The 24,602-nt window shown below is 41.5% G+C and overlaps 1 protein-coding gene across 3 annotated transcripts in view; it reads right to left on the bottom strand.

The window, feature by feature from the left end:
- The window catches only part of DLGAP1 (DLG associated protein 1), a 693,131-nt gene that overhangs the window by 15,541 nt on the left and 652,988 nt on the right, over positions 1 to 24,602 (bottom strand). For all 3 annotated transcript variants that reach the window (XM_019525761.1, XM_019525769.1, XM_019525775.1), the window contains 3 exons: positions 15,142 to 15,515; positions 11,433 to 11,524; positions 806 to 1,227 (listed from right to left, as the gene is read on the bottom strand). In XM_019525761.1, coding sequence (XP_019381306.1) covers positions 806 to 1,227; positions 11,433 to 11,524; positions 15,142 to 15,515 — 888 coding nt within the window. The remainder of the gene's footprint in view (positions 1 to 805; positions 1,228 to 11,432; positions 11,525 to 15,141; positions 15,516 to 24,602) is intronic.

The raw sequence follows: 24,602 nt of genomic DNA, 5'->3' as shown, positions 1-24,602 counted from the left end.
AAAAAAAAAAAAAAAAAAAAAAAAAAAAAGATTTAAAAAGCAGATAAAGAATCTGCAGGTTATATATACCATGTGATTTTTGTGCGTTACATGGAGGCACTGATACTAGCCTACATAACTCCTACTTTCAATGGCCAGAACAATTTTTTTTTTTAATGGGCAGTTCAATTTAAAAGCTTGGTAAGTATGAATACTGTGAAATACTTCAAGGAAATTCTAGCACAGAAACGTAACAGCTTTGTATACATCAGCCCCATGAATTTTCAGTTTGCCCACTTTCGCTAGATGACTAGTTGTTTTGATGGCCGTGTAAAACGTCATTAGGTTTTCCCCTGCCATCTGTCATTACCATATATGGCAGGCACACAGATTGTACGGTTGTATGTTTTAAAATATTTTTGTGTGTGTTTGTGCATGCATTCAGCTTTCACTATTAAACTCCTTAATTCATGACATTCATTATTTGCATCCCTTGAAGAGAAAAATATTGTAGTGGCATGTGCTCTAGTATATATTTATTAATAACATAGATTGTTGATATACATTGGAAAGGTAAGGCTCAAACAAAACCTTGTATCTAAGCACAGCTCCAAGTCTGGGATATGTGAATCTGCACTTGAAGGTCCTGGGCTTCATTTTTTTATGGTAGGCAGAATGAGTATTGACACCTGTCTGATTATTGTACTTGTAAAGTGGCTTGATCGAAAGTCAGTGGAAAGATGCCTGTTAACTTCTATGGACTGGCTGGATCTGGTATTAAAAGAATATTTTTTTACCAGCAATATTATTATATTCAATTACTTACTGTCCTCAGGCAAGTTGTTTTCCTGTTCTTCTCTTTCCATCTGTTGGCACCAGCCTTCCATGCGATCTCTCTCTGCCTGAAGAAGCTTCAGAAACCAGTGTCCATCTCTGTGACACACTGACCTTTGAACAGCCTCCAGAGGATCTTCAGTTATAGAATCAATCCAAGGGTCAGGAGGAGGTAAAATTGAAGGGTCAAAATCTGTATCAAAGTCATCATCCACCGCACATGCATGATAATGGTTCCCTGACCCCTGTATGCTAACAGTGGAGGTGCTTGCATCTCGAGAAAACTGTCTTGATATTTGCCCAGTGTACAAAGTGTCCTCTTGAGGATCCAATGATATTTCAAAGTTCTCATGGAAATCCAGGTCTGCTTGCACAGCTGCTGTTACACTATTAGATCGCGTAAACCTGCGGAAGCTTTGAAGAACACAAAAACAACATACTCAGACACACTGTGATAAACTAGTAATTCAAGAAGCAAGGATAGTCTAAGGTTCTACTTCTTGGAAGCTTTGCAGGAATGGCAGTCATGGCTGTCAATTTTTAGCAGAGACTGGTTTTATTGGGTTTTTTTTTTTTTTGATAAATGACCAGAATTGTTTTCTTTTCTCAAAGCAAGCCAACTTTACTCAACTTTTTACTTTGAGTTAGTGCTTGTGATGATTTGGAGAATGGACCTGGAGAACAGATCAGATGATAAATATTGGCTTCAAGTGCCTCATATTTTTGCCCAGGTTGAGGCACCTAAGAGGAATGGACTTTCTGAAGTGATTAAGCTTCCACACTCTGAAATGCAGACTATGTTAAGGTTGGATACCCAGAAATTGAAGCACCTGAAATCACTTATGACTTTTGAAAAATCTTGTTCTTAAGTTATGTATGCACTGAGCAGGTACACCAAGGTAAGTAAGATACTGTACTTCTCCACTGAAACCTGTAGGGATGCTTTGACCTTTTGAAAGTCACCTGCAGATGGGTGTAAGGGGAGTTTGATGTTTATGCCCATTCACTCTTTGCCTCTTGCTAATTCTGCCAATAAGCTACAAAGTCATTATATATGGAATTTTTATGACGGGGTGGAGGGGGAGAAGGGAAAAGTATTCTCAGTCTATTCTAATTTCTCATAAATGATTTACTTCTGCTCAAAACTTATTATTGCCATCCTGGATGATTTTATTGAGAGCATCACAATATTTCTAAATGGTTCTGCAATTTTTATAATGCCTGCCATCAATCATGCAACAATCTACCCTTATCCATACGAGTTGTTATCTCCTGCTATTGTGAATAGGATTAAGTGAAGGCTACCCTCACTAAGGTGGCTACTCTGTACCTGAAAATGAGGCTTCCCTCCACATATATAGTCTTCATTTTGCATTGTTTCCAATAAGGCAGAGGCCTAAGAGGGGAGACATTGATCCTTTTGTCACCATTTAAGGGATTGTACAGATGGCAGGAATGGCATGGATTGGGGAGGAGGCCAGCAAACTGCATTAAGGAAACAGAGCAAAAAACCTGTGTGGTCAGAGCAGGAGGCAGACTCAGAAGGTCTGCATGGTTTGTAAACGGTAGAAGGCAGACTTAGGAGGTGCAGAAGCAACTAATGCTTGTTGCAATGGAATGTGATATGGCAGCAAGGGTGAAGGCAGAAGTTCGAAGTGTGTGGAAAGAAAGGAATAGAGAAATACAGAGGCCAGTAGGTATGTGGGGATCTGATAACTCTTACAGGAACTCAGGCTACAAACAGACGTCACCCTTGTGCCAGAAAATGTTTTATGGAACATAATGCAAATGAACAAAATGCCTAAAATGTAAGCGTGATAATTCCTAGTAGTAGCTTGTGCCATGTGATTGTGGTGAATCTTTGCTTAAGAGGAGCTGGGCTGGGCATGTCCAGGTGGGGTGGTGTCTGCTCCAGTCTTTCTGCCTTGCTCCTGCACAGTAGCAGGTGCACCATACTGCCTCTGGTATAGTCCCTGCAAGTGGGGGCTGCCTGCACTCTCCAGGTACATAGGTGCTGACTTTGTTTTTTTGCTGGTGGGTGTTCACAAAAGTAAAAAAAAAACCCCCCCCCCCCCAAAATGGCACCTTACTTTTAATTCAGTGTATTCCTGTGCTGAGACCTGCGCACGCCCAGACGAGGCAGTGTGTTACTTCTACCCATCTCTGCAACAGCTGTATAGATCAGGCAATTTAGTGGGGCTTTTTTGGCATTTTTATGTAACACCTGATTGACTCAGCTTTAGCTAAAAGAGCCAAAAAGCCCTGCTGAAGTGCCCAATTTTTACAGATGCTGCAGAGTCAGACTGAAGTAATGTGGTGCTTCTTCCAGTAATGTGCTTCTTATTTTTTTTTTTAAACATCTGCAAGCGTGGCTCCATGGATGCTGTATTTCAGTGGTTGCTTGAGCCCTGGAGCACACACGGAGTCAGCACCTGTACCCCAGGCAGATTATTTCAGAGTGTGTGTTCCGCGCTGCAGAGAAAGGGAATCCCATGGGCTAGCCTGCCCCATTCTTGCAGACATGCACCTTGGGATTTGGCCAGCCAGCTAGGGCTGTTGCTCTGCAGGATCAGGGCCCTGAAGTGTTGGGAATAGCAGGTTCCCAATCTTGTGGGACAATGGCCCTGGACATTGTCTTCAAAGCCAGCCATAGGGAAAATGCTGCCCTGGGCAAACTTGTATTTTGTCTTCCTCCCCACCCCTGCCAGTAAGTGGCACTGCTGCAGGCAGAAGCAGACAGACAGGGGCATGGGGTAGCCTGGTACAGAGGCAGAGCAGTATGGTGTGCTAGGCAGGCAGGTGGGCAGGCATCACTGCTGCTGTGCAGGAGCAAGGCGGCAGACTGCAGCAGGCACCACCCCAGCTGCACGTGCCTGGCCTGGCTCCTCCTGCACTAGCTGAAGGCAGACTGGGATGGGCACCACTCTTCCTGCTTGGGTTGGGGATCAGCTGGCATGGGGCAGGGCATGGGGAGAGTGCTGCTGTGAGTGCAGGCTGCTCACACTTATGTTGTGTTTGGCCCCCCCTTGACCATGGCACCCTGGGGAATCGCCCATGTCACCCATGTAGAGTGACCGAGGCATCCCTAGAATACAGGGCATCCCACTGGTGTCGGGGGAAACCACTGCCCCCCAGGCCGATCAGCAGTGAGGGGCAGGGCAACCGCCTCCTTGGCCAATCAGCAGTGAGGGTGGAGCAACTGGGCCCCTTGGCCAATTGGCAGCAGGGGGCAGGGTCACCACAAAAGGCCACCTCTCTGCTTGGCTGGCTTAGAACCATGCTGCTCCTGGCTGTGCGCTGCCCTATGTCTAGGCACAGCCAATAGAATCGTGAAGATAAATGATTGACATGTATTGCCACCAATGAACTGAGAAACAGGACATTTTGCCATTGGTTCCTCATTTTGAAATGGATGAGGGGACAAAGGGTTTTAAAACAGGATGGTCTGGTATAAAACAGGGCCAATGGCCACACTACACCCACTCCTAAGGCTGGCTCTGAGCGTCTGCACCTGGATCAGCTGTGCCTGGACACATCCCAGCACTGCTGATTATGCAACAAAAACGACATCTGTTTGTAGCCTCAGAGGAAGAATGGGAGCTGTCTATCTTCCTTCTTTAGAGGAGGGAAGAGAGAGAGAGAGAGGTAGAATAATAAAACAGTTCACTTGCCTGACATTTCATGGCTGCTGATGTGGCCTCTCAGTGAGTCAAAGCATGGTAAAATGGGAGTTTAGAAGGGGATACCCCTACGGTAAGGGGGGATGGAAAGGTTGAGGGGAGGAAAAGTGCTAGCAGTATTTTAGTTGTTATCTTCTCAGTAGTTTTCCTATCTGCATTTGTGAACCTTATTCTAAACGTAGATTCTTCTTCTCTCTCTCTCTCACTTTTTTAAACAACAGAATAAGACAGTATTTTTATTGTAACAGCTGTTGCTCTGGCCTTATTTTGAAACAGGTGGTTAAGTGATGTAAGTCACGGTGATACCATTATAGTTTTTTTTACAATAGGCTCCAGTTGCATTGACAAGCTACAAAATATGAGATAAGCCAATATCTGAAGTTTTTCAACTGAGTGAAACATTTAACTTCACACAGATCTGGTTTTGCTTATCAATTAGGCCACCAAACTGAAAAATACATTATTTACACAACTCTAATATGCACATCCATGCATGCGTGCACACTCTCTCTCACTTGCACTCCCACTCCTTTTATTCGGGAACCAAAGAAAGTGTGACAATCAATAAACAGTATACTCCTCTTAAGACAATAAGCTTTGTGGGCAGAGGGGAAAAAGCACCGGCAGCTCTCTTTTCCATGGCTCTGAGGAAGTCTAACTGCAGCAGAGTCTGCTTTTGCTCTCTTGTGATTTACCCCAAGTTGTGAAACTTAACCAGATGGTGATATGCCTCTATTTTAGCATATCTGTGAATTGACTGTTTGTACTGCAGGTAACTTCCTGGCTCTCCAGCACAAAGCAAATCCCAAATGTGAAAACATCAGGCTCTCCTAACCAAGATGATGTATTGCCAGAAGCATTATATTTCAAAACTTTCAGAAGTATACCCTTACTGTTTTCAGTATGAACTAGTGTTTCCAATGACAGACTCTGTTCAACATATACAGCAGAATGACCTACTTTTTCTTGCTCTGTTTTTATCTATACAATACTATGCTACAGGCTTGCCTGACGGACTGTTTTTGATACCAGGCTCTGTAATGTATCTGCCCTTGGAAAAAAAAAATCATTTGGTGATAGAAAGCAGCATCAGCTTAGAATTTAAGAATTCAAAGAAAATAGAAGTTAAATTAAATGAAATAAAATGCCTCTCACTGCACACTTATACAGAGTGCCTCAGTTAATGGTAGTTTGCTCCCCAAGGTAACTTCTCCACCCATTTCTAAGATAGCATTTTGTAAGGATAGATTATCTGAATCCCAAAGATCTGTTTAGGTCAATTAAAGTTCTATGCCACATCTAGCAGGAGATCTACTAAATCTATACAACAAAGTTTACATTGCCTTTACATGTACAGAACATTTACAAGTAGGTAAATCTTTCTTGAAAAAGCTTTTATACAAAAGATGACTTTTAGGGGTAAAGAGCTAAAAACATGAACTCTCTGGCTTGCCTCTTCCCCTGCTTTTAGATTCCTTGCTTTTGTACTCGTTTGTGCCCTGTAGGCACAAGGTGTAATAATTACAACTTCAGAGAACTACAAGAGATATCTGGCCCAAAGTGCAGAAAACCATGAAACCACAGACTGGATAAACCAGTATGGAGCACAATAAAATGTCTGTTCTGAAAAGCAACAGCAGGGTCACTCATCTCTCTGCTGCTGCTGCTTGTTCTTTCTGAGAAACATGTTTGTTTCTATTGTGGGGCTTTTTTTTTAAACAGCAGAGCAACCTACAGATGGCAAGTTGCAATGACACAGTAATTCCAGCCTGCTCCATTATCTCTGTTCTGTTGCTTCTTGTATTTGGCTTGTCTGCCAAGGTTATGATGCTTTTAGCAGAGTGAAACTCGTTGTGCAAATAGCTAGCAGCTTCAATATCATTGACATGCGAGTCTTGCAACAGTAGGACTCTTGACAATATATCTTCAAGAATTCATGTTAAATAGCAGAGGTTATAGAATGAGAATCTCATGTTCATGGGTCTTCTTTTTTCATTCATATATTTTTGCACCCTTATATAGCCTTAAAATAGAAACTATTTCTCTATTATTGTTCTATGTAAGTATAATCCTTTAGATATTTTTTAATGCACTGTAGAGAATGTGTGAGGACAAAAAATGCTGAATATCCAAGTGAAGTCAGCCAGCCCTAGTGCAAGGGTATAATTTAGGGGAAGTACACATTTCAAAAGTCTTACCTAGAATTCTGAAATTTGAGAAGGTCTACTGACAACAGATGAATAACTGCAAAGGTAAGATTGTAAAATCTTGTTTTGGCAGTTTAAATAGTAGCACAAGCAGGAAGTCATGTGAAGCATGTGTTATTGTTTAATGCAAGACCATCTAAACTAAAAGAAAGACTAATTGAAAAAGGTTGTACTCGGGAGTGGGGGTGAGGAATAGGTTGCAAAAGCTAGCAAGCCTGAGAAGATGGACACGTGTACATTTGGAGCCCATATACTGCTTCATCCAGTATGGGATTAGTTTTGCTACATATGTATCGTTTCCCCGCTTCTAACATGTAACAGTTAAAAGGCATTTTCGGATTATAAGACTTTTGTGTCCCAAGTGAATTTATTTGCTGACTATTTGGTGGTTGTCCTTTATCAGTCAGTTCACTTTTGGTAAAGTCGTAATGCAGAAATAATGTTTTCTCACTACAGAACTTGACAGGCAAATCTTACCTCTTGATTTTGTTCTCCAGACCAATAAAAAAAAGTAATAGGAAAAAAGACTGTGTAAATAGGATATTCATTATCAGCCCTTGGCTTATTTTGGATATTTATTTCTTTTGTTATTAGGGAGAAGGTAAATGGGCCTTCATCACCTGTTTAAATGGGCTCATTTACTTAACATTAGAAAAGCTATGGGGTGTAGGGTGCTGAAGACCAATATGTAAAATAAGGTCTGCCAGAACCGTGGTTTAACAAGTAATGAGGAACCTGCTCAGAAAAGTCATAATAAGCAAGGCCACTGCAGTTCATATTTTTTCTGAAGTCCCTTTTCTCTCATGGTTTTAAAGTTAGAGGAGGAGGATGTTCAGGTATATTTAGTAACAGCATACACTCTCTATTATTTAGTTATCTTCTTAGGAGATACAAAATATAAAAAATTGGCACTAAATGGTCTTGTGATCTACTTCTAACTACTGTCAGTGAGAAAAATCCTGTAGACTTCAGGAAGCCCAATAGAAGCAGCTCAGATTTGTTGTGTGTGGGGTTTGCTGTCAGGGAGAAGATGCACAAGATACTTAGACTCCTCATTAGTGCTTCTTTTAAAGCTGGACCATTGGGCATCCCAAACAATGATATGTGTAGGACTAGAAGGAAGAAAGTAAGTTAGAGGATGTGTAGCTTGCTCTCTCTTTTTCATTGCCTGGCATGAAGCAGTACTTCACCGTGTTCACTGCTGCACACTGTACCACACTGCACAGTGGTGTGAGGCAGTGTTGTACTAAATCCACAATTAGACAGTTACACTAGCTAAAAATGCCCTCCCCAACCCCAACAAGGAAGAGGACAGTACTGCTGCAGTCATCAGAGTCCGCTTGGCAGATGCTCCACCTCTTTGGAGAGAGAGGAATGTTGTTTGCTCCAAACCATGTGAAAACCCCTGGAGTCAAATGCTGCGTGGAAGTCTATTTCCGTATGTGCATTCAAGTGGCAATTTGCTGGCAGCGCAAGTGCCATGTTAGCTATTTACAAACAGGTTTAGATTCTATTATGCCTACATGCAGACTGAGTGTGTGTAGTTGGTATGAGCTGGCTGGGCAGGTACAGCTATGCACATGCTCCCACTCTGGACATGTACCTGTGTCACAGTTTAATATATATATATAAAACCAGCCAACAATCCATGGCTGGATGTTAGATTCCAGAGAAGAAGCTTTCCGCATTTTAGTCCCAATAGGGCACTTGTCCAGGAAGCCAGAAGCCTAGGTTTCAAGTCCTTACTCATCTAGTAGAGACTTGACCCAGCATCTTTCTAACTTCCCAGCATAATATTCTAACCATAACACCACTGGTTAGGCCAGGGCTGGGCAAAATGTGGCCCAAGGGCTGGATGCGTCCTGCCAGGCCATTCTATCCAGCCCACGGGGCCCCTAAAAATTTAGAAAATTAATATTAATCTGCTGAAACTCAGTAAGCGGCCCTCTGCCCAAAATAATTGCCCACCCCTGGGTTAGGCACTACTCAGACTCCTCATTAGTGCTTCTTTTAAAGCTGGACCACTGGGCAGCCCAAACAATGATATATGTAGGACTTGAAGGAAGTAAGTAAGCTAGAGGATGTGTAGCTCTGTGGGATGCCTGCTGGCCTGGAAGACAGTAGGCCTTCTGTTCTAACCTGGACCTTGTTCCCCATGAGGCAGAAACAACTGTTACTAAAACATTTTACCCATTAACTATTAAATGCAGTGGGTAGTGAATCAGCCTTAAAAGAAGTGCTGGAGAAGAATCAGAAAGTGACTGACCTGTGATGTGGTAAGTCTGACTTTCTAGCACCGTACTTGAGAAAGCCAGATTCAAACATCTTTGGGCAAGGGCAACTTAAAACCCAGGTCCTAAGTTAATACCTTAAGCTCTCAGCTAATGAGGCTACAATAAGGGAGGCTGTCTCTTCCCCATTCCTGAGTTCTTTTTCTGGGATTTAACTTGGGTACCACATGTAGGTAACCACATGCCTATCCAGCAAGTTTAAAATGCGAAAATACCTACAGTGTTTCTGTGTTCATTTGAGAGTATTTATTTCATAGATGTACTGTTTTACAGTGCTGTATAGAGATACCCAAGCTAGCCCTGAAATTGGCTATTACCCCAAGCGTCTGCCTGGCAGTGTGCTGTGGACGCATACTTGAGAGCTGTAGTTTTCAACCTGTGCTCCATGGACCCTTGGGGGTCTACAGACTATGTCTAAGGGGTCCACAAAAGATGACTATGATGAATCAAAAATATGTGAATACCCACCTCTATAGTTCAAAAGGGTCTGCACCTCCATTCAAAATGTTTTAGGGGTCCATCAATAAAAAGATTGAAAACCACTGCTTTAGAGCCCTGTCAAAACTACAAACTTACTGTGCTTGCCTTGACTTTCTCACCCCTGGTGTTGCACAGATAAATCTGGTTTCACTGCTATCAGATGGGCTGGTAGCACAGAGCCACGTGGTGTCTTTTTGAGAGTGCTGATGGTGGGCACAGTTAATTAGACAGCAATCAGAAAAAGGAAACAGGTGCCTTAAAGTGCTTTATAAAGCAATGGGTTAATAAATCCCAGTCATGAATTATGTATTTAAAGCTTTATGGCTCTTTAAAACAGATATTCAACTGTTTTGTGAAGCCTGAAAAACCAGCTCCTGAATAAAGAGCCCAAACACTTTATCAAACCTAGCTTTTCACCTGGGTGACCCATCAACAGTTCATCTGTGAGGTAGATATTGGTCTGACTATAGATACAGTTCCATCATGCTGCTTTTTGCCTCTTGTGAGCAGGTAGCAGGATGAAGTTGTCAAGACATCAGCTTACAGACTAAACTCATGTCCTCACAAAGCCCGTGGACTTAATTCTTGGCCTTCCAGCCTCAACTATTACCCTGGAAGTGCTAACAGTGTGACTCTGTTGGTGTAACAGCATAGCAACAATAATCTGTTTGAAGTGATTTACAAATAGGATTTTAAAATTAACCCTCTCCATGCCAGCAAGTAATTATCACTATGTCTCTTTTGCAGATGGGGAAACTCAAGCAGGCAGGTTAATTGACTTGTCTAAATCCATATATGGAGTCAACATCAACTCCAGCCTGATTCCCAGTGCTATGACCAATAGACCACACATTTTATTTGAATTCAGCTACAGTTCACTTATGATTGTGGACAAGACAACCTGCTTTACTGACAGAAAACATTGGAAGAAATTATCTTCTATAGTAAAGTTCATATTTTAAGTATAATTATGCATTTTTTGTCTTTTTTCTCAAAGAGATTTTTAAAATTGCTTTTATACAAAGGATTTTTTTGTGGATGGCCTCTCTTATTGAACCAACTGGGAAGGATATAAGCAAGCTTTAAGGGTACCAAGTACCATTCCTCAGTTATATAAGCTATGACACTCCACTTTAAATGTACTTGTAAAACAGGAACATAATGAATTGTGGAAGCACACATGCATTATCTCTATCTAGTATCTAAAATTTTTAATCTTAACTGTGAGAAAAGTGATTTTTGCATGCAGGCTCTTGGATACCTTGTCCAGTTGGTGATTTTTACCTTAAAATATTGTGGTGGTATTTTATATCTGAAAAAAACATCATACGTAATAATTTAGGGTGCAGACAGAAGTGCAGCTCCCAGCTGTAACTTCTGCAAAGCGTTCTGAGGTACAACCTTACTCCAGACCAAACAGAAGTTCACTGTTAGTACCAGGGGGGAAGGGAATCTAGCTGCAGAGCTTGTAGCCAAGTTCCCATAGCGAGGGTTGGCACTCTCTGTCATCTCTCCCTGTTTGCAGAATGGGAGGGGGGAAAGGCAGTGGAGGGAGCTCATTCTTGGGGCTCCCCAGCTGGTGCTGAAGGGTGGGGTGGGTGAATTGGAGCCTTGGGGGATGGCTGCAATACAGCCCTCCCACCCTCCAGAGGGAGGTTAAACCCCCCCGCCCCAAACTGAACTCCCTCCACTTCCTTTCCCCACTCCTATTCTGAAAACAGCAGTAGGCTGGGCGCTCAGAAGACACAAGTTATACAAGATGCTACATTTTGTAACATTTGTATCTGATACCTCATGCCATGAGTGGTCAGATTTTCACCCAATCGGCCATTTTTAAGCTGTCTGCAGCCATGCACTTGTGTTTGGTCACAGCTATAAACTGCTTTTTGTGGCCAGATTGGCAAAAATTGTCACTTCTGTCTGCACCTTTGCTTCAAGAAATTAATCAACTGTGTACTTACCATTTCTCCTCCTCTACTTGAACACCTATGGATTGGAACTTACTGGTTGCTTTATTTTCACCCAGTCTGGTGGATTCTTCAGCACCATCCACCTAAAAAAAAAAAACAACAAAAACTAAACAAACCAGATATAAATGGTATGTGTTTTAATAAAGATAATTAATGCAGCTCATTTACTTAAATTGTTATTGTATCTTATTGACCAAGGGATATAAGGTCTATGCTTCTACCACAGCTGCCTTCATTCATTCAGATGCTTATTTATCTATAAAATACCATGCACAGTTATGACTATATACACAACTGTGATTCTTGTTAATGTATAAAATGTTTGTATAGGCAAGGATGGACTTGCAATATGCAGATGGAGTTTCTCCAACATATGATAGATTCTGATTACTTGATTTATTTTTAACTAATGTGAATGTGCATGAGAAGTGAAGTGATGTTGAAAGTTATATATTTTAAAGGAATTAATTTTGTTTACGTATTAGCATTCTGGAATGGAATATTACCAGTACAAGATTCAAAACACATTATACGTGCTTTTTATCGGCACTATTAATCTTCAAATTGATTCATGTCAATATTCATCATAACATATTTGATAATTTTCCAGTTCAATTGGGACCTGATTTTACAAAATAACCTGAAGGTAAGTATGATTGGATGTTTTGGGTAGTACCTGAATTCCTGGTTCTTTTGCCCCAGACATTGCATGCAAGATACCAGCCCAGCAGATAATTGGGGTGGGTGGGGGATTGATGACTGTCCAGGATATGGATATTAAGCTTCATTATTTTGGACTGACATGGAACTATTAAAACAAAACAAACCAAAACAACTCTTTGGGGTAGAGATCATTTTCTTCTCTGAATCAGATTCTATCCTCTTAACTCATGTGGAGAGGAATATTTTTCTGGAATAGATCCTACTAACACCAGTGGCGGTACTCAAAGAGTTAGGCACTACTCAAGGTTAAAAAAAAAATCTGGACCTTGGTGTTTTAAGGTGTAAATTTTACAATATTATGAGTGGTTATTATAATAACAACTCAGAACCTAGCAGCAAATGACATTTTCCTATGGAGACTAGAGTAATGTGAAGAAGTGATCTAAAAATTCCTACTCTGAGCTGTGGAATATGAGCACCTCAATATCTAGACCGAGAGGGTTGGAAGTGGAAAACACAGTGCTAACACATACTATAATGAATGTCTCTCCCAATTGACTACTACATAAGCATGTAATTCTATAAAGATTGAAACATAAAGAAGAGCCTCGGGACCCAAATGATTTTCAGTAGGAGCCCTTTAGTTTGTGCCCTGAAGAACATTACAAACTAAACTAAACTACACCAACATAGGAAAATGTAATATCAGAAAGGAAAGGTTCAGAGTTGCACAGCCTTTCAATATAACTTCTATTGCTATCTCTAACATTTGGTGAAATTTTACATCTTAAGCCCTTCATTGGCTCAAGTCTATAGAGACATCTGTCAACTGGTAGAAAGGAGGCAAAATTTTTGTATTGGGTTTTTTAAGTTTTGTTTTGTTTTAACTAAAGACAGCTCTGAAGCTAAGGTTTGAAATATCAGAAGTCTTGGTGAGGTGATAAAAGTTTAATGATAAGTGCACTTCAAACTACATCCATTAGAGAGAGAAAATACAATAAAACAAAAGCATGTGACCAACAAATGTGACCTGCTTTGTTCTCTAAGGAAGCATCTTTACATGTTGCTTGAGACAGGTTCCCTGGTCGCTGACAGTCTTAACTTCTTATGAATATAAGTAATTAACATTCCTGCAACATTTTGCTTGGAATTGGAATAAGGAATAATATTACTTGCAATCAGGAAATGTAAAATATTGTAGGGGAATATTTCAAAGACACAAACAAAAAGTTTGAACATCTTCATCTCTATTGGCACACTAGATTATGGAATCCAAGCATATTTTATTTAACGTTATATCCATTTTAAGAATGGACAAAAGTGAGACCCTACATTTCCCTTTAGGAATTATGGTTACAACAGTATCATTAATTCAATTTTCCTCACATGTAGTATTTTTACACTTTCTATTCTTATTCCAGGAACTTTACAACAACCTTTAGCTTTGTAATTTTCTCAGTTTTGTGCAAAACTTAATTCCTTTTTGTCTATTACACTGCAAATGGTCTTTGCCATTAGTAAAGATCCTCACTGAAATGAGTGACAAAGACTGATCTGAGATGGGCATAAACAGTAGTAGAGGCTTCCCCGCCTCGTTCAGCCTACTTGGATCAGGATTCCAGCTCTGGAGCTGAGCCCAGGCCCTCCTCTTTGAATATATCCTCCCCCAAACAGGTTGGGGAAGAGAAAGTGAGGGCACCAAGGGGGCAATAACTTATGCCTTTTCAAGGCTAGCAGTAGTTAACCTCTGCTCAGAGCAAGAGGAGAGCAGAGGTAGAATTGCAGGAGCTTCTCCTGAGGTGGCACAGTAGCATCCCACACATTACTATGGTCAGCCAGAAGCCTATCTAGTCCACAGTAGTTAGACCAGCCTTCCTGACCAATTCATTGAAAAGCTTTGTGATTAATGATCATTGTCTGATCCATGATCAATGATCATTCATATGAAATCAAGTGCACTTATCTTCAAAGGGCATTTTCAGGAGGGATGATTAGTTTATGGTTCTATGACCTGTTTTCTTGGGATTTATTTTTCTCCAGAAAATGAGTTGATTCTCAATTAACTCCAATTCTGGTTTTGAAAACATGGGCAGCCAGCAGATTTTAAGTGTTTATGAGCATGTTCTAGGTTTACCAGTAATATTTTAAGAGAGTCATCAGAGAGATTTGTGTGTGTGTGCATATCATAAACATCTATAAATATAGTAGCAGTAGTCGTAGGCAGACCTTGATTCTCTGGATTATGGTGTACACATAAGAGGTCTAGTCAGAGGTCTAACCTGATGAACCTGTTTGTGGCTGACAAACCCAATTGGAGAGCAACACAGCTTGTTACATGTTTCACAGATCCCTCTGTTGTCTGAGCTGGAGTCCACATTTACAGCATAAACATATAGCAAATCCACAAAGGAAATGGAGAACATTATTTACTCTTCCCCTTTCTGTAAGCTTCAGCAGCTCTTGGTTGTGTTGTTTTCATCTTGTTTCACACAACTAGAGGTAACAAAGTTTTAATTTAGTTTGAGCTAGTGTAAATTGGACGGATCTTATCTTACACTCTTGGAGCAGAGATAACCGCCATATAGAACAATGCCACCTCATTCAAGTGACTAACAGTTGCTATGAAATGCATGACTAAGCAGTAACAATTCAGCTAAGCTGGTTGAAAATATTTTTCTCCTGATAGTGTAATGTAAATCATTGTTTTACACATTCTCTTTCAATGACTTCATTCAGGCTTTTCTGACCCCTGCTGTATTATGACTCATGGGTTGGTGCTTATGTATAATTTAACACAACTGAATTGGTTTGGTAGCAAGCAGACTTAGCAAAGTCTTACACCTGATATAGTTAAGATTAATTAGTAAAATTTCAGCAGCAGCACCCAGAATAAGTACTACTGAAATCTCTACACAGGTACCTGACTGAAATAGAAAAGGGGAGATTTGAAAGAGAGCTATATGGCTCGTTCTGAAACTAATATAGAAAGTGGAATGAGCAACAGACACTTATTTGCTACTATAACCTTTTATCTTACCTGTATTCCAATGGATAAACATCTGTTTTTCTTGAAGTGGTCCTTCCTTCTGTCTTCTACAGCAACAGTGGCGATGGTGGTGGTTGTGGTGACAGTGGCAGTATTGTTACCTACATGTTGGCTAGCTGGGCCATGGATCTGCGCATTAGCTGCCTCAATAGCAGCAGTTAATGCCTTCATGCTGTCCAAGCTTTCTGTAGAGTTGCTAAGTCCAGACTGACTGATGATATCTCCCCTTTGTCCCTGCCCGTCCATATATGCATCTTGGGCAGACTCTGTGCTGCTTTGAGCAGTGATGGAAATAAAAGGTTTGGTGGTTGTTCTTGGTGGAACTGGAGGTGGTGTCTTCTTATAGGTAGTAATACAGGATGACACTGGAAAAAACCAAAAAGAGTCTTTGGTTTCTATTTTTGTTTTGCTATCATAGCTGCAGAGCAGTGTGAGAAACTAATTCCTACAGATTCCAAACCTGCAGAATTGACGGTAAGGCATCAGCTGGCATTGGGGAAATGGGAGGTGAGAAGGAACTGTCCGACAACAAGCTACAGCAGGTTCCAATGAAAGAGCTAGGCTGTTACCTTGTTTATTGGCTACTTCTGTACATATCAATGCCAATGGCAAAATTAACCATACAGGGGATGGAAAATACACAGCCACCTAGTCCCTCTCCCACCTTGTCAGGATTGTTTTCTTCAGTATATTTTCTACTCTGGACCAGTCTGGTTTTTATAAGTGTCACAAGTATTCTCCATGTATATATCCTTTTGCCATAGTTTTTAAACAGCATTGACATAGGTTGATCTCAGGATAAACTCACCTAGGCAAAACTGTACCTTATGCTATATTTTACTGTTGTCATGTGTTTCATCTAGGCCAAATGTGTCAGAACTCATGGCAGAGGTGGTATCTTTTATTAGACCAACTAGATATTTGCAAAAAATAAATATGTATTTGCAAGCTTTTGGGCACACACACCATTCGTCAAGCATAGGAAAGTGTAAAACAGAAGATTGTAACACTTCTCCTAGCTCTGCTGTGAAATATGAACTTTCGTTTCTACCTAGGAGAAATGTTACAATCTTCTGCGCTCTCTTGTGCCTGAAGAAGGTCCCAAAAGCTTGAAAATAAAGATTTTTTTTGCAAATATCTAGTTGGTCTAATAAAAGGTGTCACCTGCCACAAGTTCTGATTTCTTTGGCCTGTAGACCAATGCAGTTACAACCTGGATACCATCTTCACCAGTGATTTTCAGTTACGGTGGCATGGCACCCTGGGGTGTCTTGAGATCCTTTCAAGGGTGCCCTGGGGTGCCATGCAATGCTAGCATTATTGGGTATGCAAACATTATTCACAAGATAAACCCCGAGATTTCAAATAGGAATCCATGGTGTTAAAAACATTCTGAGTGTTCTGGGCTTTCTGACTTTGCAACAGAACAACAGCTCTATTATTTTTCCATAGTCAAACAACAAGTAAAAACTTTAACTAGCATATTTCAAGGGGTGTCTTAAGTCTATAAAGGTTCAGAACCACTGATCTAGGCATTACAACATCAATTACTGCATAAACCCAAATTTAAGCAGGATTTCTAAGGGCAGTTCTATGGCCAGTGAAGATGGTATTTGCTTTTACTGTGCTCATGAGATTCAAAGAGCACCTTGTGTTAAAGTCTGTTTACCATGAATTATACTTAAACCTATGTATTTCTGAATGCCACAAGTGTCTTGTAAATTGTAATGGGTCCTCAGGTCACACTAAAATATTCTGTAAACATAAAAAATAACTATGTAAGCCATTTAAAGTAATAGCCAACAGTTATCATGGATACGTCTTATACTAAATATATCATTTCAGTTCTGAAAAGATTGATGTGCATGCTTAATTTTACTCACTGTAAATAGTCTCCCTGAAGTCAGTGATGGGAGACTGGAGTCAAGGGGACAGCATATAAAGATGAATCTATGCACACATTTTTTGCAGTGTTAGGGGCTTTAAGGAAAAACTGCTTCAAGAGGCTCTATGGTCCACTGTTCTAAACATCAGCTCAGCTTATCTGACTATGGATTTGAAGCTTAACTTTAGGTTTCCAGCTTGGAAAATTTTACCTTTTTGCACATAGAATTGCATTAGCAAAGCACAGCACAGAGATTTAAGAAAATCTAGCCTTCAGGGTTAGTTGGCTATTTTTGAAATGCTTTCAATTAAAAAAGTAGGAACCTAAATCCAATCACAAAATGTTATATGTTTTGGGGAAAGTAAATACAGGCATTAATGTATGCATACGTTCAGTCACAAACATGTCAGCAATGGTCTAACAATAATCATAAGGAAAGAGATGATTTATCAGGTCATTTTAACTGGCAGACATCTGTGCCACCCACATAAAAGGTCACTACACTACAGCTGTTCCGCTGCCTGTTTTTGTACTGTATGTGTTTGCTGAGCCAGAAGCCATTATGACATTAATTTGGCCACCTCAGGTCTACATTGCATGTTCTTTTACTGCTGTAGGAATGCATTTTATTTGGCTGTGGAATAAAGGCTGAACAAAGACATGAAATCACACATGGATTATTTTTCTAAAGATCCCGGTATTAGTTTGTGATTAGATGTTGGTGAGTGTGAAATTCTGTATCGGTTGATTCAAACATATTAAGCAATGATGAAAAAGAAAAGCTCACTAAAATAATTAGGGTTTTGAAAGTGCCATAAAATAAACTGAAAAATCAGCTTCTGGGGTGGGGTAGGAGGAATTGATTAAAAATGAACTCCTCACATAACCTTCAAAATCTGCAGTTTTTATATGAGATGCAGACTAAGGTGCTGTTTTAACTAGCTCATGATGGGGAAAATATCTGGAGATAAGAAAATGTCATTTCTGAACAGGATTCTGAATTTTGTCTAAGTCTCTTGACTGGGTGTGATGTAACAAAAAAGCATTTGTTACAGATGCTGATGTTTAGGAGAATCTGCTACTACTGATACAGCAGAAGCTTTGATACCAGGACTTAAAAAAATTATCAAGAATGTAGTTGGCATGTTTCATCAGCACACAAACACCACAAGTGACTGAGGAGATTCATGGTCTTGAGAGTATTCTTTGCATATTGGAAGTACAAGCCCTGAAAATTATTGGGATGATGAAATTGAACATGTGCTTGCTCAGATGATGTTAAAAATGTATTAGCGCAGAAAAGTTTTATGTACAATACTATAACAATATTGGACTATCTGATGAAGTATATTGTGTCTCCTTTCAGACCTACTATGCAGGGTTTCTGTGTTCTTGGAGGACATAGAAACAGCTCCCACCCAATGGATAGGTGATGGTACTTTGGATGATTCCCCTTGAGGCACAGCAATTTGTATTTCTGTGAATCAGTGGGTGTAAATTTAGCCCATTAAATAATTAACTCTCAGAACATGCCAGCAAAGCAAGGGTATCGTTATTTCTATTTAACACATATGGAAGCCAACAAGAAGGGACCTGGAGGTCCTATATGTGGTGAGGCCCTGTAAAGTCGATCTCAGGTAGTAATAACATTGGTCACCTCATCCTATAAAGGAAGCCAATAAACAGTATCTGTTGAGTATTGGTATCTTAACAGCATTTTGGACAGTTTCTAATGCTAAATAACTCTAATGTAGATGTTTTTTCGACCTTCTGGTAAATGCACCCAACAGAGAAAATAGTTCATATTGTGAACATGTTTCTACCCAGTTAATTAAGAATAACATTGCTATTAAGTGGAGAAAAAAACTGACAGGTCATATGGTGAAATGTGTCGAAAAGGAACAGTACAGTTGCTTTCACATGTCAAAACAAATCCTTAGTTTCCTGGAGCCACACAGCACATACTGTACAAATCCAGAGAGGCAGAGAGTGCAAGTCATAAAAGAGCCCCAGGCACTTCATTACTGGAAATGATGTAAGCGGCTGCCACTCCTTTGCAGAAACTACAACAAAACAATGAGAAAGCTGCAGTCTGTGGCAGCTGCTCTCTAAATGTCATAACTGACTGAGCCCTTCAGAAGCCAAAACATAACAACCAAATGGACTCTGTGCCTCAGTTCTTTCCAAGCACTTTCAAGAACCTGGCAACTTGTGACATGGTAACTGGTAGGGTCTTGAAAAGGCATTTGGCTTTTTATTATTCAAAATCTTGTAGCAAATTTAAAAGCATTTAAAACTGCTAAAAAACCCAACAAACCCAGGCACTCTCTTTACCCAGGCCAATAGAGACAGTGTGTTTCATCAGTGTTGCTGTCCTGGCTGTGCCAGGAGCTATGTCAGCGGGTGCCAAAGAATCCCAACCTGCTATGGTCTGCCAGAAAGAGGCCACCATGAAGGTGTACTTTGAGATTACTGCCTGGGAGGGGAGAGTGAAAAAGACAGTAAATTCTTCCCTTGGACACAAAACTGTGCTGTGGATTTAACTCCATTTGAAAGGTAATTTGGATTAAGGGAGGTTGTTAATTGAAATATTTATTTCTGAACAACTACATGTGGACATCATAAACTAAATGGGGAATAACCACTTTTATTCTGGATCAAGAAATGATAATCTACTTTCAAACTGAATATTCAGCTAAGCAGGGACAAGGCACTCTTTTCAGAGTCTGTTTACACATGGAGTTATTCAGGAATAAAAGTGCTACATGAGATTAATATATTTCACTTACACAATCCAGAGTAAGGCATAAGATTTCCTCACATAGATTGATGTTTTACCCATCACTGCTTATATAAAAGGCCTGTGCCTGCACATTCATGTTTGTTCCCCACTAAACATGTTTAAACAGCAGCACTCTTATAATGAAATATTATAACTGAAGTCTTTAATATTAAGTAATGCTGTATAACTTTTTTTTATCATTAGACATCCTTCTGAACTGGGAGGTTGATGCTCCTTGTTCCAGAGTCTTTTGGGGTGAATTAGCTGTTTTGGAAACATTAGCTAATAGAAATGTTCTCACACTTTTCTCCCCATAGGGACAAGCAGACAGAAGTGACAGTTTTTGCCCAATTTGGCCCCAGAAAGCAGCCTATAGCTGTGACCAAACACAAGTGCAGACAGCTTAAAAAATCGCCGACTGGGTGAAAATCTGATCCCTCATTGCATGAGGTATCAGATAAAGACGTTTCAAAATGTAGCATCTTTAGTAACTTGTGCCTGTGGAGCTCCCAGTCTGTCCCTGTTTTCAGAATGGGAGGGGAGAAGGGAATAGAGGGAGTTCACTTTGAGGGTTTTTCAGCCCCCCCGCAAGGTGGGACAGCTGTATTGGAGCCCCCCCCAAGGTGGGGGAGCTCTAATTCACCCATCCCATGATTCAGTACCAGCAGGGGAGCCCCAAAACCAAATGCACTCTGCTGCCTGTCCCCCCTTCCATTCTGAAAACAGTGAGCACTGGCAGAGGGCTGTGGCTGCTTCTATGAGAACCTGGGTGCAGGTTCCCAACCCACAGCCAAATTTTCTGCCCCTCCCCCCCTTTGGAACCACCAGTGAACTTCTGTTTGGTCTGGGGTAACGTTTTAACCCAAATCACTTTGCAGAACAGGTTCTGAGTTACAGCTGGTAGCTGCACTTCTGTCTGCACCCAGTGCTATCCTACCATGCATTTGGGATCAAAGTAAAAATCAGTAAGAGATCAGAACTGACAGTTAGGAGTTTGTTAGTCCATTAATACAAATGGAAATGATGGATCTGACTTGAAGCTCACTGGAATTAGCAGGTATCTTTCCACTGACTTCACAGATTTTTGGACGTGACCTTATGTACACTCTTCAAAAAGAGAATATATTCCTGCTATAGAAGACTGTGTTCCATGTACAATAATGTGGAAAACAATTTTGCATCCACTATTCAACAATAGTTATTTCAGAATAAGAATGTCTACAGGCGGAGTTCTTCAGGAATTACTATATATTCAGGAGTGTAGGGGAAGGGAGTGCTTGCACCATGCATTGAGGTTCCCAGTGGGTGGGTGACCTGCATTTGGGGGACTTTTCACTTTTTTTGCTTTCCCTTCTTTCCTAAACATGGAATTTAATAAAGCTCAGTAGCCTGCCCCTAAGCAACCGCTGCAGTGTGCTTGTGATTCATACCCAGGAGGGTGGGAATGCTTCAACACTTGCTTTTGGATTCCAAGGTGCTTGGGGCTAGGGATAGATATTACACATAAACCAGTTTAAGTGATCAGAAACTGGTTTAAATCTGTAACAGAACAGACATTTAGTGCACATCAACTAGTTTGAAAATGGCCAAAACTGGTTTGAGATAAACCTGGTTGAATGTAGTATCAGACTTAATAGAATTTGCACTAAGTAGAACATCCAGGATTGCCACCTCACCAATCTTAAAAAGGCTTTCACTCAAGAAAGACACTCCTCCAGAGAGATAGATCGCACGTCTGAAAGAGCCACCTGGATACCACGTGAAGAATTGCTGCAGTGCAGAAGAACACCCCCCCCATGACTCGCACACCACTGGTTATGACATACCACCCCTCCCTCGAACCCATACAGAAAATCCTCAAACAATTGCAAGCCATACTGGAAAGAGACCCCATTCTTAAAGAGATCTTCCCAGAGCCATCCATCCTAGCCTTCAAACAAGCACCGAACCTTGCTAATCTCATCACCAGAAGCAAACTTCCTCAGGCCCAAAACACACCAAAGGAATTCAGACCATGCTATGACAAGACATGCAAAACCTGCTATCCCCTCTCCACCACCCCCACAATTACTACACCCCACAACAGAGCCATCAGTATTCCCAGATCTTACAACAGCACCTCCAGAGTAATTTATCTCATCCAATGCACCAAATGCCCTGATGGAAAATACGTAGGAGAGACCAAACAACAACTGCACACCAGAATGAACGCACACTGGAAATCTATCAAAGACAGGAATACCCAATTACCCGTCGGGGCACATTTCTCACAAGAAAACCACTCTCTCTCCAATGTCTCATTTCTAGTCCTCAAAGGAAACTTACAAAACACTTCCCAGAGATGTGCCTATGAACTCCACTTCATCAACCTTCTGGATACTAAAAATCATGGACTAAATATAGATATTGGATTTATGACACATTATAACCTGCCTGACATCAGACTTCCCAGGTACCTCTCCACTATTCATCCCCCTTCTCCACCCCACCCAGCCCGTCTCTCACCCACTGACTCCTCAATTTACATTTTCACTGACTGTCTTGCACGCAGCCCAGCTTCTGGCTTCTTTACTTTTCATTCCATCCAGGAAGAGCACACACCAACTGCAGAAACTTCCTCAGCCTGACGGAGGGTTTTTAAACCTGAAAGCTTGCTTAAAATTTTTTTTCCAACTATTTAAGTTGATCTAATAAAAGATATCAGATTCACCCAAAGAACCTCATCTGCCTGTATCATCAGACTTAACTGATTTGGCTCAAACCAGTTTATGCAATGTCCGTCCCAGACCCCTTGATGGTTTAAGATAAACTTGACACCCCCAGCATCCCGGCATGCTCTCTGGGCTGGACAGGGCTCTCTGCTCCAGCTGCAGGGCTGACCCTGCTCCTTCACTTTCTAGCCGGAGCAGGGACAGGCCCTAGCAGAGACACTAGCCAGCATGGCCCTATTAAGGCAAAGTATGCAGGAAGGGGGTTAATTCTTCCCTCCTTCCCCTCTTCCCCCACCATCAGGGGCAGTCTGTCTGCTGGGGAGCAGAGAGGAGGGGGCTGCAGTGGTGGCCCCTGGAGCTGGCAGACCCCCCACTGCAGGGAAGGGAGGGAGGGAGGAATTAACCTTTTCCTTGGCCCCCTTTACCTTAACAGGGCCATGCTGCGTTGGTTGTCCTGAAGGGTGGGGAGGGGGGCTCTGTTCCATGCTGGGGGGGACTCCTTGAAAGCTGGCAGGCTTTGTGGCCTCAGCAGGGGCTAGCATGCCTGCAGTTTTGACCTTGCTGTGGCTTAACACATACACGTGACATGAGTTTTACTTTCAAGGTTTTGGGGTTTAGTTTCCCTGAACCCCCTACACATATCTCCTTAAAGCATGGCAGGCTTCACGCCCTCAGAAGGGGCTACCATTCCTGCAGGTTTTCATCCAAATCAGGCCAGAAATGACAAATTTATAGGCTGTTTCAACCTTTCCCATTATAGCCTATGGGTGAATATCAAAACAGCACTGAAACGGTGAAACGTTTTGACTTGCCTTGTTTTGTTTTGAGGCTGTTTCAATAATATCTGTTTCATTTAGATTTTGCTGTTTCAACCTTGAAACGAGTTGAAACAGCCTCAAAACAAAACTGGTGGCAAAATGTCGCACAGCCCTACCAGGCAGCCTCACAGAGCTCTCACCTCCCCACCACCACGGGGTGGGGAGGGGGGAGAAGAACCCCCCAGCACCAAACAGGCCCCCCTCCCAGCCCATGTCAGTGGGGGAGAGGGAAGAGGGGGAAGAGCTCCCCTCTGGGGCTGGGCAGTTCTGTGTGTCGGGATTGCTCCTGGCTGTCAGGGAGCTCCTGAGATGGGCCTCCCGGGGCCTGGCCAGACCCCCTCCTCAGCTCATCTTCCCTGTGGAAGGGAGGGTTGCTAGCCAAACATCTATCCACTTGCAAACAGGTTCATGCTCCGAAGGCTGGACTAACCTGCAAAGACTGAATCAATTCAGGCCCAGGCTTTTTGAATGTCTGTCCCTAGTCAGGGTTGGGGAGGTAGGAGCATGATGAGGGGCTACACTTGGGTAGAGAGTGAGGACAGAGCTGGTTATTGGAAAGAGAGCTCATTGATTAAGAAGTGCAACAAAAGTAAAATGGGCATAACTGCTCGAGCCACATATGACAGCATCCAGTTATAATAGGGTGGAGGTGAGGAGTGATGCAGTGTGGAATGCCTGGAGGACTGACAAGACTGAGTCTCCTCTTAGGGAACGCTTGGCGTTCACAGGTAACAATGACCTAATTCAGAGTGAATCACCTTCCCTTTTATGCCTCAATGCAATTCCTAAGATCAGCCAAGAACAAACTCCTGCAAGTACCATCAATGCACCAAGTTTACATAGTGAAAACACATGGGAGGTAGTTCCCAGTAGTCATCCCTCAGCCCTGGAACTCCCTCCTCCTTGAGGCCCTCCCAAGGCCAGACCTGGACATCTTCTGGAAGCACTCCTTTCAAGACTTTCATAATTGGGGAGGTGTTTAGCAGGCAAGTCTAAGCCGGGATATTGCTCAGGGGTGTTTATTCTATGGTATATTTTAATACTCTACTGGCTTTTGTAAGTTTTTTTTACTTCTCCTGTTTTATTCTTTTGTATTTTAAAGTTATTTAGCTATCTTCTATAAGTCACTCTGAGCTCTTGTTGGGAAGGGCAGTATATTAACCTAATAAATAAGAATAAAAGTGTCATCTTTACCATGAATCTAAGAGATGCAGAATTGGGAAGCAGACAAAACTGATTACTAACAAATTATAGAA

Source organism: Gavialis gangeticus, unplaced genomic scaffold (assembly GCF_001723915.1).
Source record: "Gavialis gangeticus isolate Ggan-Ray unplaced genomic scaffold, GavGan_comp1, whole genome shotgun sequence".
In the NCBI taxonomy this organism is placed as follows: Eukaryota; Metazoa; Chordata; order Crocodylia; family Gavialidae; genus Gavialis; species Gavialis gangeticus.
The sequence above is the reverse complement of the archived record's forward strand: the minus strand, read 5'-3'. Positions and strand labels throughout refer to the sequence as shown.